This window comes from Protomyctophum bolini, assembly GCF_963924005.1.
Source record: "Protomyctophum bolini genome assembly, chromosome: 22".
Lineage (NCBI taxonomy): Eukaryota > Metazoa > Chordata > Actinopteri > Myctophiformes > Myctophidae > Protomyctophum > Protomyctophum bolini.
Genome location: NC_137883.1, coordinates 11,997,317 through 12,009,376, shown reverse-complemented (window position 1 = coordinate 12,009,376; position 12,060 = coordinate 11,997,317). Strand labels below are relative to the sequence as shown.

Genomic DNA, 12,060 nt, shown 5'->3' with positions numbered 1-12,060 from the left:
TGGTCATAGACACATTATTTATTTTTGATAATTAGCACTGGGCATTGTCATTAATTTACCTGTATTTGTATATTTCAGTAATGGGCTTTGTATATTAAGTTATTTGTTATATATTCTTGTTCAATGGCCCCCCAAAAGAAAACATTTACTCAACCATAATTGCCTTGAACTTAATTTCAGTTATTTGTTATTTGTCATTACATCTGATATGCAAGTACAATGATATAAATGACTGTTATTGAAGCATTCTTTATACATCCAGACATGGATGTATAATAGTGTCCCTCTGCTGCCCCCTGTAGGCGCCACCTCCCCAGGGCAACATGGTGATGCACATGCGGCCCCCCACCACTGGTCCTTTCCCCACCCCCATCCAGAGACCTGTCATGCAGGTCAACAAGACAGTCATCATCCGTTCCCCCCCGTACCCCAGCCCCGGGGGGCGCGAGCCTTCCCACTCCACCCCTCCCAATGCCCCCGAGCCCCCCGTTAAGGGGCCAGAGGATGGCATGAAGGTGAGCCACCCACTGTAAATTTAGGTAATTTCATTTTTTATTTCCCTTTTTACATTTTGAGCCAATGAAATGTGAATGCATGCTAATGTTGCTGTTGTACAGTTAGTTGGGGGTCTATAACTAATACTGTCAGTTGGAAACCTTGTAGGTCCAAAGCTGTTGAACCTGTTGGATCTGCTATTTTTGCTACCTTGTCATGCGACAAGTGCAAAGTGCGACTTTGCACATAGAATATGGCTTTGATCTATGGAAGAAGAAAATATGAAATATGGACAAACAAGGTTTCTTTCCGGCATTGACAATATACTGTTACATTGTAGATTTTATATTGGCTTGATTTGAGGCTTTGGTCAGATATAACTAATACTGTCTTAAAGGGATAGTTGACTTTCAAACATGTTTGGAAGTGAAATTATCCCTTTAATAGTTTGCACGTCATGTAATTATGCTTAACATTTTGGCAATGCTAGAATTCCAGAAAATACTATTGATTGTGAATATGTTTAAACTTAATTGTGCTTAATATTTTTGCATGAAATGCTATTGGTTTTAGAAATGGGGAAAGAGAGAAGAGAGAATAATGTATAATGCATTAGCATGATATGTAGAACCTGTAGTGGATAATTCCGCAAACGGCCAACATAGGTATTGATTGAACACTTTAACTGTATGTAAAGTAATAAAGGCCTGATTTTAACCTGAATCCTATCATTTTAAGAATCGCGATATGATGTGTTGTGAGCTTGTAGAGCTGCAATAATCACATTTGTGAGGGAAAAAAAAGGCTTAAGTGATTAAAAAAGATACAATGGTGTTAGTGAGGCAGATGTTGGCGTTGTGAAATGTTTGTAACTTTTGCGTATCCCTTCTTGGCACAGAATAGAACCCTGCGGGACGTGCACAAGGCGGTGGGTGAGGGAAAGGCGCCATCTGGGGGCATGACCAGCAAACTCCAGGAGCCCCTGCCCTCCCCGGGACAAGCCAAACCAGCACGCACTGGAGCCATCAAACCTCAGGCTGTCAATGTGGAGGAGGGCCAGGCTTAGCAAACGGACCTTTAAAAGCCTTCTCTCGAAAACCACCAGAAAGCCACCCCTCCCCCCACACCGACCATTTTCCCACTACAAGAAACTTAAGTGAACTGTGCCGTGAAAACATAATTTTGCGGTTCCCGGACATGTTTTCCACACGCAATGGCTCGGTTTCAGATGAAAGGTTCTCAGAACCTAATTTGGGCTCTGTGCAAGGAGGTGGTGATACTAACCATCAGTTCTGGGAACCCAGAACTTCGAATTTTCAAAATGTTCCTAAAAATAGCAAAAAAGAAATAGTAGATCTATAAGCTCACAAGTCACAAGGCGATGCTTATATTTCGGCTATTTTTTTTTCTTTTTAATGGCTCCCCATCAGGGGTGGTTCTGAAAGAAAACCACGTCACAGAACTTCAAGGGTTCTGGAAAGTTTCAGGTTCTGGATTACCTTTCGTAGTTTAAAAGAGCTATAAGCCTCCTACGAGCCACCTCATCCCAAGGCCCCCCCAAAGGCACCGAGGCATACTGTACTATCCCCTCTGAACTGTCAGAACCGGACACCTATTCTCTCACAACACGTATAGAGATATATAAATATATATATATATATAATAAATATATACATAGACACAATAGACACTTCTTCTAAAGCAGATCTCTTCAAGGTCCCACTTTTTATTTATTAACGTTTAATGTCCTTTTTTTAAGAGAACAATGGTGAGGAGAAAATATATATTCCTGTTTTTGTGTTTCTTGCTCTCCAAAAGTGAGGAAAAGGAAAACGGCAAACAGATTTTTTTTTCCACACCGTTTTTTTTTTGCCAAACTGTATGTATGCCCGTTCATGGGACTATAGAGTCCTTAAAACCGGGCACACGCTGATCCGTTACCATGAGTGTCTGCGAGGTGTTTTCGACCAAGAAAATGCAGAAGGGCACTTTTTTTGTTTTTGCTGGTAGTTATGGAGCTGAAACATTTTCTAAGTTATTGTCACATATTTACTCAATTACTAAAGGACTGCTTTTATTCAATCATCAAAAATATAAAAATATAAAAAATATTTTAACTTGAATTTGAGGATGTTGTGTTAACATGGAAAGAGTGAAGTGGGTCCTTCTGGGGGTATACTTCACAGCTTGTGATCTGTGACAAAACCGCTTGGATTGGTAGTTTTATTTTTATTTTATGGTGATATTCCTTGCTTTTTTGTTTTGGTTTTAAGTTTTAGCTCGCTCTCTTCATGTAAACTGAAGCAAAAAGTTGGACATTGTTTTGGAAAAATTGTCATTTCTTCTACCGGAACTTCGCTGGCCTTGATAACGGGTGTGTGCATGTGATGGTGAGCTCACGGGACTCCTCCCACCCCGGGACCTGGTTACATTTTAGAAAACACACACACACACACACACACACACACACACACACACACACACACACACACACACACACACACACACACACACACACACAACAAAGTTGATCATGTTGGAAGGCTTGTTCTGTAGTTTTGGGAAAGGGGGCTGCATTCATTAATTACTGTAAATCAGTGGTTCTCAAAGTGGGGTCCTTGAGGAGGTTCCCTATCTAAATGATTGATTCTTAAACAAATGTACCCTTGCCAGTCTGTAACTGTAATAGGGGTCCGTGGCCTAATGCAAAACAAACTCGGGGGTCCTTGAAATCCAGAAGTTTGAGAAGCCCTGCTGTAAAATGAAACCTAAACGGATTATGAGACGTTTACTCTATGTTGCTTCACTTTGGCTGTAAAGAATTGAGATGTTTGTTAGGTGGCCATGTGATAAGTGATTTTTATATACCCCGGCCTAGTGTGTGTTTGTTTTTATTCCTTCACGTTTTCTCATAGGGCTCCTGAAATACCTTTTCTCTGCAATTCCATTTGAAACCAGCTTATGTGAAACGTGGGGCGGGAAAATGTGAAGAAACAAATCACCATCTGATTTTTATTCCGCTTCTGGTCTCCGAGGTGGCACTAGCAATAAATGCAACCTATCTATAATCACAATCAGGGTCCAAATAATTATTTTTAACTTAGACGTCGATCATCACAAAGAGAGAGGCTTTTAGCTTTGCTTGTTGAATATATGTATGAACGTTTTTGCTTAAGCTTTTTTCCTGTGAGCACTGCAGTTCCAATGGACTACGAAGGACTTGTGTTTGTTCTGTTTGAAAAATGTGAAGCTGTCGGCACCATCATTGATTTCTTTCTAATGGACAGTCATTTTGAAACGTCACTATGCCAATGTCATAACTGGTTATAAATGTTACTTGCTTACTAAAACGCTCCATGACACTACAAAATGTTCCGATGTATCTTTATGACAGTGTTTCACTGGTATATATGTATATGCATACTTAACTGTACAGTCAAACCTTGTCAGTGGGGGGGGAGGCTATGATCATGCTTCATTTTAGATATTGTATGAACTAATTAAAAAATAAATAACTATGTTTAAAAGGTCACCATGATGTTTTTGGAGTGGACTGCTTACAATTGTTGGTAGGATTATTTGGGCTTTGGGTGTTTTTGCCTCTTAAATCCCAGAGGATCCGGATACAACTTCTCTGCACAGAAGTGTTGCCCTATTTTTTTGTTGTTCTTTTTTTTTGTACTTTTAAGATGCATATTTAATTTTGTCAAAAGGACCAGTGCTTTCTAGAGCTGATCCAGCAGTCTATTTATCTTCTGGTCTTTCTCCTTTCAAATGTGTGCTAATTACTCACCCTTTACTTGTTTAAATAAGAGAGAAGGAAAAAAAAAGCTTATTGAGAGAATAAATAAAGCAGTTGTGATTTCTCAAAAATCTTACCTTTGTATTTATTCTCTGTATTATTTCCTTGTTTAAGTCGGTACGATGGGGTGAACATTGATTCAGCAGAAATAGACTTAATAGCACTTTATGTTGCGGAAACAGGAGGGGGTCTAGGATAGCTGACCTGTTCAGACATTCCATATATTGATCCTTCCTCTTCGATGTCTCCCTTTTGATTAATACCTGTCCATTCAAACTCTAAACGGGCCCGCCCCAAAGTTATTAGTGCAGCTGCCGGCGAGTTCTCAACAGGCCTGAAAATGAAGGCCCTACATGGGCCCTCATCAAACCCTGTAGACTCAAGACACTGCCCACGCTGCCACCCTTAGATCTCCATATATGGAGCTGACCTGTTCTGACATTCCATATGTTGATCTGACATCAAACCCTGTAAACTCAAGACACGCACCATATAGTGTATGGCCAGTGCATGTTGATCTGACCCCCCCATGCCAAAGCACCAGCGCTCGCCCAGTCTGCCACCACCCAGGCGTCTTACTGGTTATGAATTGATAGATATTGTTGTCATTAACCAATGTCAACTACATAAGCTAGATTTTGCAATAAGTAGCCTACACACAGGATAGATTTTAATACGTTTCCTAATAAAAAAAAAATGTTAAAAAAATGTCCAATAAATAATCAAATGTAAAAAGAAATACTTTTTTCAATGGAATTTAGAACAATCTGGGGGTCGGACTGAACTGACGTCACAGGTGTCAAATTCCGTACTCCTTTTTTATTGCCAGACAAAGCAAGGGCCTGTTTAGACTTATCCAAGCAGAGACAGCCTTAAAAAACATCTTGTGTAAAAGTTTGTAGGGAAAGAAGAACAGGAAGGAAGCAGTTTAGCAATATCTTTCACGGGTTTTCCTCCAACTTCTCCAAAGTGTTAAAGACAGTCAGTCAGGTAATAATACATAATGTACATGTCCTTTCCGCTGTTGTTCTGTGTTAATGTTGTTGTTCAGTTGTACAGCATCGCACACATGAACGTTAGTAGGCTACATTACAGAGAGACTAGGCTGCTAGTCGGCTACATTGACGCTTAGTTATTTGTTTACAGTATTTACGTTTGTGACCAGTCCAGAACAGTTTTTAGACCATTTCCATTTCCATCTACAAGCTCAGTTAACTAAAGCTCACAGTAATGCCTTGCGAAATCGAGAAGCATCTCTGTTTGAATTAATTTAGTATTAAATGAGTTCAGCAGCAGCTGCCATCGACAGTGTTTGATATGAACATTATAGCATGATTAAGTAAAATGTAGGCCTGGCCTACTAGTACTACACTAGGTATATGTCTATTCTAGCTCTCGTCCATAGAGCTATGTCTATTCTATAGCTCTATATGGTAGCTCTGGTGCTAGCTATATGGCAGCCTTTAAGTTTGGAAATATACATGTTGTGATATTAATTCATCTTGTGTTTGATACTGGTCCTAATACCTATATTAATTTAGAGCTTCCCTAGTATACATGGTGCTCAACCCCCCACTGCTCCTTGAGGGGTTCCCCAGCTAAATGTGTTAATTAATAGCATCAGTTTAACCACTTTAACCCTGTTTTATACTCTTTTTTTCTTTTTTTCCTCTGCGGCCAAATAAATTAATTTGTTGGTCCTTGACATGAATATGTTTGAAAAACACTACAGATCCAAAATGATAATGTGTCATCTGAAATGGTATGTGTTTAAAATGTATGCAGCTGCAAGCTAAAGAAAGGGAGAATGACCATGACAGGTCTGAATGTATGGAATGTATGTTATGGAACCATGCCTTACCATGGGTCCATATGGTAAGCTCAGAGTTGAGGGGGTCCTTGCAAATGAAACATTTGAGAACCACTTATAGTTTGACTCCTGTCTCCTATATGCCATAGTGTCGTAGACTCGTGAATTGTAAATAAATACGCATATTCTGAATAAAACCCGGATACTTCACATTCTGATACATTATGATCAAGACACATTTGTCCGTGCATACGGACATAAATGACGACCCCTGTGTAAATGTTTTTGCTGTACGTTGCAGGATGTCTTCTAGGAGTGGCGTCAGGCCAGATGAAGGTTTGATGATGATGCAGGAGCTGGACGACAGGCTGAAGGAGCAGATAGACAAACTGGAGCACGTTCGTCTCGCCGCCAGCGAACTCAAGGACAACCTGTCTGGGGTAAAACTAGCCCTGGTCCATAGCCCTAATGACATTTGCTGCCGTTGCATTACGGCATTCGAGCTATGGATCAGAGCTAGGGTCAAACTAAACTCAAGGACAACCTGTATGGGGTAAAAGTACTCTTTTATTACACTGCATCGTACAGCGGTGTCGTGTCGTCTGCCAAAAGTAACATGTAAAATCGGCAGTACTCACATTGTTTTACTCAAGTAAAAGTATCAATACTGCAATATAAAAAGTACTCTGGTGTAAATGTATATCCCATTACTACCCCAGGGCAGAATGCTGGCCTTTTGGGTGCACTAACTTAGCCAGTGGTTCTCTGACTTCTATGATTTTGGGCCCAAAAACTCTGTATTTCCTGTAGGTTTGTGATGTGGTCCTGTGGAAACATTGACAGTTTGTCAGATCACTTGTGGTTATCCCCCTCATAACCTCATTCTGAACTGTATAGCAGGGTAGACAGGATGCACCCTGCTCTGGTACAGTCTCAGCTTGGTGTTGGTTTTGTACTGGATTGACTTGACTTCCAGATGTTAAAACACGCTCGCCCTCATTTTCTTTCTTTGTAGACCAACGGTGATCTAAGCCAATCGATTGCTGACCACCTAGACTGGTTGAACCATTTGTCAGAGCGAGTGGAGACACTTCAGATGAACACCACTGTTTTTGTTCAGGTGAGACGAAGGATTATTTCAAAAGATTTTCCCCCAACATTTGCACTATTATTGAAATAGGGCTTAAGTGATGTATTATTGTTTGTTAACCCATTTAGACCTGAGGTCGATTCAACAAATGTCTTCTAAATCCTGACCGTTTTCTGAAAAACACATTCTTCTATATCAGTGGTGCTCAAACTTTTTCATGTCAAGGACTCCAAACATTATACATGTTTGACCACTGACCCCCCCATCTCAAAATACTTTGTTCCAGGGACCCCCCAGAAGCAATGATTTGAGTTAAAAACATTCGCTGTGAAAGAATAATATATTCAAAGAATTGCACACACTTTCACGATTTTTCAAAATTAGCAGATCTACAAGCTTGTATATCTGCTAATTTCCAACAGATAGGCTTTAAGGCTAAGCCATGTGTGTGCATTTTCTTCCCAGATGAACCCTAAACGTCGTGCATGGGGAGGAGGGAGGCAAGGCTCCAGACAGGACCACCGCTGGTCCCGTGCCCACCTGGCTGAAGACGTCCAGTCCGAGTTCGGCTGGTCTCCCATCCGCACACGACGTGACAGCGACGCTGCCTCCGAGATGTCTTGTAATTGGTGACATCTTTGTCAAAATCCATTTTTGCCACAGACATACAAAATGTGTGGACAATAATAGCACCAGAAACACAAAGAGCTAGCCCTGAATGACCATAACATGAGGTATATACCTCTGAGTTTGTAACTGTTTTTCTTATACTTTCATGTCAAATGTCTTCATATTATGTAATGTATTTTATGTGTGGACCCCAGGAAGAGTAGCTGCTACTATGGTAGTAGCTAATGGGGATTTGGGATCCAAATAAACAATAAACTTCAGCCACCTGCAAATCTGCAATCCATGTGTCAACTTAAAGCTGTACTAGTTTAGACCAGTCATTGGTCAGACAGTGGGCAGCGGTGGCCGAACGGTTTGCGGAGCGGTCTTGATACCGGAAGGTCGCCAGTTTGCATCCCCGGACCGGCACGTTAAAATTACCACCGCTGAAGTGCCCTTGAGCAAGGCATTGAACCCCTACCATAAAATGTTCTATGAACAGGGTGTGGCTGTAAACAAGTCCTTGGCTTAGTCCACTTCCCTGGGTAAACAAATAACTTTTCTTTGCTTTGCTTACAGTCATTAGTCCGACATCGACAACCTATCTCTAACCCTAACCTAAACATAACCGCAAGCACGGGAGCAGCAGCTGGAGCGGTAGTCCGACCATTGTCGGTCTGTTAGTGTGTCTAATCTTAGTATGTATCCCGTACTATGCAACTCTTTTGTTTAAGTGAATACAATGTTAGTTTGTATGGTAGAGTATGTTAATACAATAGAACTTCTACAATTGGGGTGGTAGTATTTGGCCTCCCTGCTCTTCTATTGAGAATCCTGTGTGGGATCTGAATCCCCCCACCGCCCCCCCCCCCCCCCCCCTTTCCCCTCACTATATATGTTTATTTTCCCTTTTTGCTTCCTTTATGATGAATTCCTGTTCTGTTCTTTAACTATATAGAAGTGTCTATTTGTACGTCTCTAAATGTTTTGATGAATTGAACATGGTGGACCCTGTTGTAAACAAGTGTAATGCTTAATTGGGTCGTCCACTCACAGTTAACAGTCTTTGTATTGAGTTTTGTGCTTGAAATGTACTGTAATTCTGCAAACTGTTAATAAATATTTCAATCATTCAATCAAAAAGGCTACTGGTTAATTGCGTTCAAGCGCTTTACAGATTGCTTATCCGGTCTAGAGGGGATACGGAAATGCTCTCTGTGCTTGCAGTATGTGTGTTGGAAATTATCGGATACGGGCGATACGGGTAGGCGCGGGCACTAGACCAGATATGATAGAAACCACACATTCTCCACAACCTGACGCCACAACGTTACTGTCAGCAGAGGTCGCTGCAGCCTAGCTGCCTCGTAAACATCAGTGTCATTCACTTTGTTTTCAATTTAGCCTCATACAAACAATCGAGAAGCTGCGTTTGTTTTGAGAAGACTCCAAAAATATAGTTGACGTTAAATAAGGTGGAACACTGCAGAATGCGAGTGGGACACCGTCACTGTGTTGAGGAAGAACACGTTTGGAATGGACAGCTGTCCAGTCCAAATGCAAACAGCCTGAAACAGGTAAAGATATACAAAACAATCAATAATAAACCACACCAATGAAAATAAGTCTACACGTGGGCCCATGGTGAGTTAGTGAAGTTGTTGCATGTACATCTATCTTAATCTTATTAGGACGTCACCGTCGTCACGTCCTCCAACTGTGCTCAGTTAGTGTTCAGTGTTGGCTAGCTCTGGTCCATAGCCCTAATGCACTTTGCTGAATGCATTAGAGCTAAGGAACAGAGCTAAGTGTTGGCTAGCTCTGCTCTGATCCATAGCTCTAGTGACTAGAGCTATGGCATTAGACTAGAGTCTAGTCTAATGCCTGCATAGGAATTAGAGCCAGCTATGGGTCAGACTCAGAGCTAAGTGTTGGCTGCCAAGTTGGCACTCTAATAGCTCTAGTGGTCCATACGCTATGGACCGTAGCACTAGATAGATATTAGTCAAAAATAAGTAAAATTATAATAATAATGAAGAATAAGAATAGTTGGAACTGCCAACTACCAATAAGAGTGTGTATCTGTATCTACACATGTAACCAAGTGAGAATACACAACTGTAATCCAAATCCTAATGGGTCCATTTGATTTACATTGGTACACTTTAAGAGTTACTTGTGGTCAATAGTCATTCACCTTTTTTATTTAGTGATTGTCACTGATTGATTCAATACTGTACAACACCAGTAGCAGCAGATATATTGTTATATCATCAGTTGTCAGCATATTTTGAGACAATCTGATTATGATGCAATTCACTAAAAGTTGAATCTCTGAACCAAGATCAGTACAACTTTTTATTAGGTTGAAGGCCCCAACCCACATTGGATATGATGTGGCCTATATTTTGGGACCCCAAGAACATTTTTAGATATGCTAGTAGTAGTTGATCTCTAGCATTATCTATAAGTCTGAGAAATGAGAATTCCGTTGCCGTCAATAGCCAGCGACCCCTAGAACAGAATATTTGTGTTAAAAGACACAAGTGAGTGGTGCAACTCTGTGTGGTGGTCCCTGGGGGGTCCCCAGAAGTTCCACAAGAACGTGGACAGGTTGCCGGAAAGCCACCCTGCGTCCGAAACGGTTGAGAAATGACAGAGTTACCGTGTGGGGGTCCCACATTTCAGATATATAAACTTTTATATTGGCTATTTTTAAATAGCCACGGTAACACACTTTGAGAACCACCACTGGACTATAGACTTAATGTTGCTACTTGCTAATATAGCAAAACATTTAAAATTACAAAGATGCTTTCCTGGTTTTAATGTCCAGCAACACCTACAGATCTGGGCAATTAGAAAAATGCTGTTGCTATATTCTTTATTATTTTTGTTGTACGCAGTGGATGCAGGACATAACAAGCAGCACCTGGTGAAGAAGAACACTTGTCAAACTGCACCGTGAGAGAGCTTCACCACCCAAATGTGAGGCAACCCATTTAGACCTGAGGCACCCAAATGTGAGGCAGCAAGACCCAGAGGAGGAGAGGCCTGACCCAGGGAGACGTCCCACTGTACGTATGTTCTTACACGTCCAGTTTGCTTTGTTTACATGTCTGTGAGGTCAAGAGCAATGCATAACAAATATTATTGCAGCCGGTCATGCAGAAAGCTTGTATCCGCGCTGAATATATGTTGTATCTGTTGTGTGGGTGCAGCTAATCAAACTAAATATAATGGATTATTGTCATAGGTGAAAAACACTTTTGCCACACGTGAAAATAGCATTCAATCAGCCTGACGCACGCACTCATGCACGCACTCATGCACGCACACACACACACACACACACACACACACACACACACACACACACACACACACACACACACACACACACACACACAAGTTTAGAACGCATCCACGCATAAAAGACCAAACATTTCTCCCTTATTGAATCATCTATTCTAGAAAAGACAAATTAAAATGCGTGAATGGGAGTACCCGTCTTCCAAGCTCAGAAAGAAACGCCCGGAATACATAGCCTCAAGAAGGGTTTATTTAACAGATATTACAGTAAAAAAAGTTACATAACTTTTATTAATTATACATTTCTCTAGAAATGACATCAGAAAAGAAGAATTCGGCTTCTTATGTGTTAACTGCTTTCAATTACAGTAGTAAGTAGTAAACGTAGCAATTCCACAACATAGAAATAGTCTATTGCAAATAAATGTCCCGTATTCAAAATGTTACCTAGCTAAAAGTATTGTACATTTGAAGTGTTCAAATAAAACAAATAGAACCTCAAAACTGTGCTGTAAAAAGTACAGAACTTGCGTATATGTACTTAGTTGCTTTCCACCATAGAGCAGAACAGAAGAGAACCGAATCAAATCTTCAGGAGCTCATCAACCTATTAGGACCCTCCCTCCCCAACAACAACGGAGGCTTCTATCATTTAAATCCTGTGAAACCAGATTGCTTTTGCAGAATGCATGAATGCTTTTCTAAATGTTCCTCCCACATGGATCTCTAGGCAGGACAACCACAAGATTACAGCTCTCCGCAGAATAACGTGTGGGACACGGAAAACCCGGTGTCACTGCCCTGTGTTGTGGGCTGAAATAGACGTGGTTCTTAAACCGCCACGTGAAATGAGAGAGTGAAACCAAACTGTCTGTCGTCAACCGCTTAACCACCCTGTTCTGGAGTGGGGGGGATTCTACACAATAATGTCTTCTAAATCCT

General features: G+C 41.0%; 2 protein-coding genes across 8 annotated transcripts in view; both read left to right on the top strand.

Annotated features, from left to right (window-relative positions):
• The window catches only part of prrc2b (proline-rich coiled-coil 2B), a 33,183-nt gene extending 29,921 nt beyond the window's left edge, over positions 1-3,262 (top strand). For 5 of the 7 annotated variants that reach the window (XM_080756484.1, XM_080756479.1, XM_080756480.1 and 2 more), the window contains exons 32-33: positions 303-515; positions 1,394-3,262. In XM_080756484.1, the coding sequence (XP_080612610.1) occupies positions 303-515; positions 1,394-1,561 (381 nt within the window). In that variant the 3' untranslated portion in view covers positions 1,562-3,262. Of the gene's footprint in view, positions 1-262; positions 540-1,393 lie in introns of those variants that run through there. The other 2 variants (XM_080756483.1, XM_080756482.1) reach the window with 2 other exon arrangements.
• A 1,882-nt stretch (positions 3,263-5,144) lies between these two features.
• Positions 5,145-8,913, top strand: LOC308309884 (uncharacterized protein). The gene is made up of 4 exons (XM_080755841.1): positions 5,145-5,287; positions 6,409-6,547; positions 7,123-7,227; positions 7,663-8,913. Exons 2-4 carry the CDS (start codon positions 6,410-6,412, stop codon positions 7,828-7,830), a joined length of 411 nt encoding a protein of 136 aa, XP_080611967.1. The 5' UTR covers positions 5,145-5,287; position 6,409; the 3' UTR covers positions 7,831-8,913.
• Positions 8,914-12,060: the final 3,147 nt, after the last annotated feature.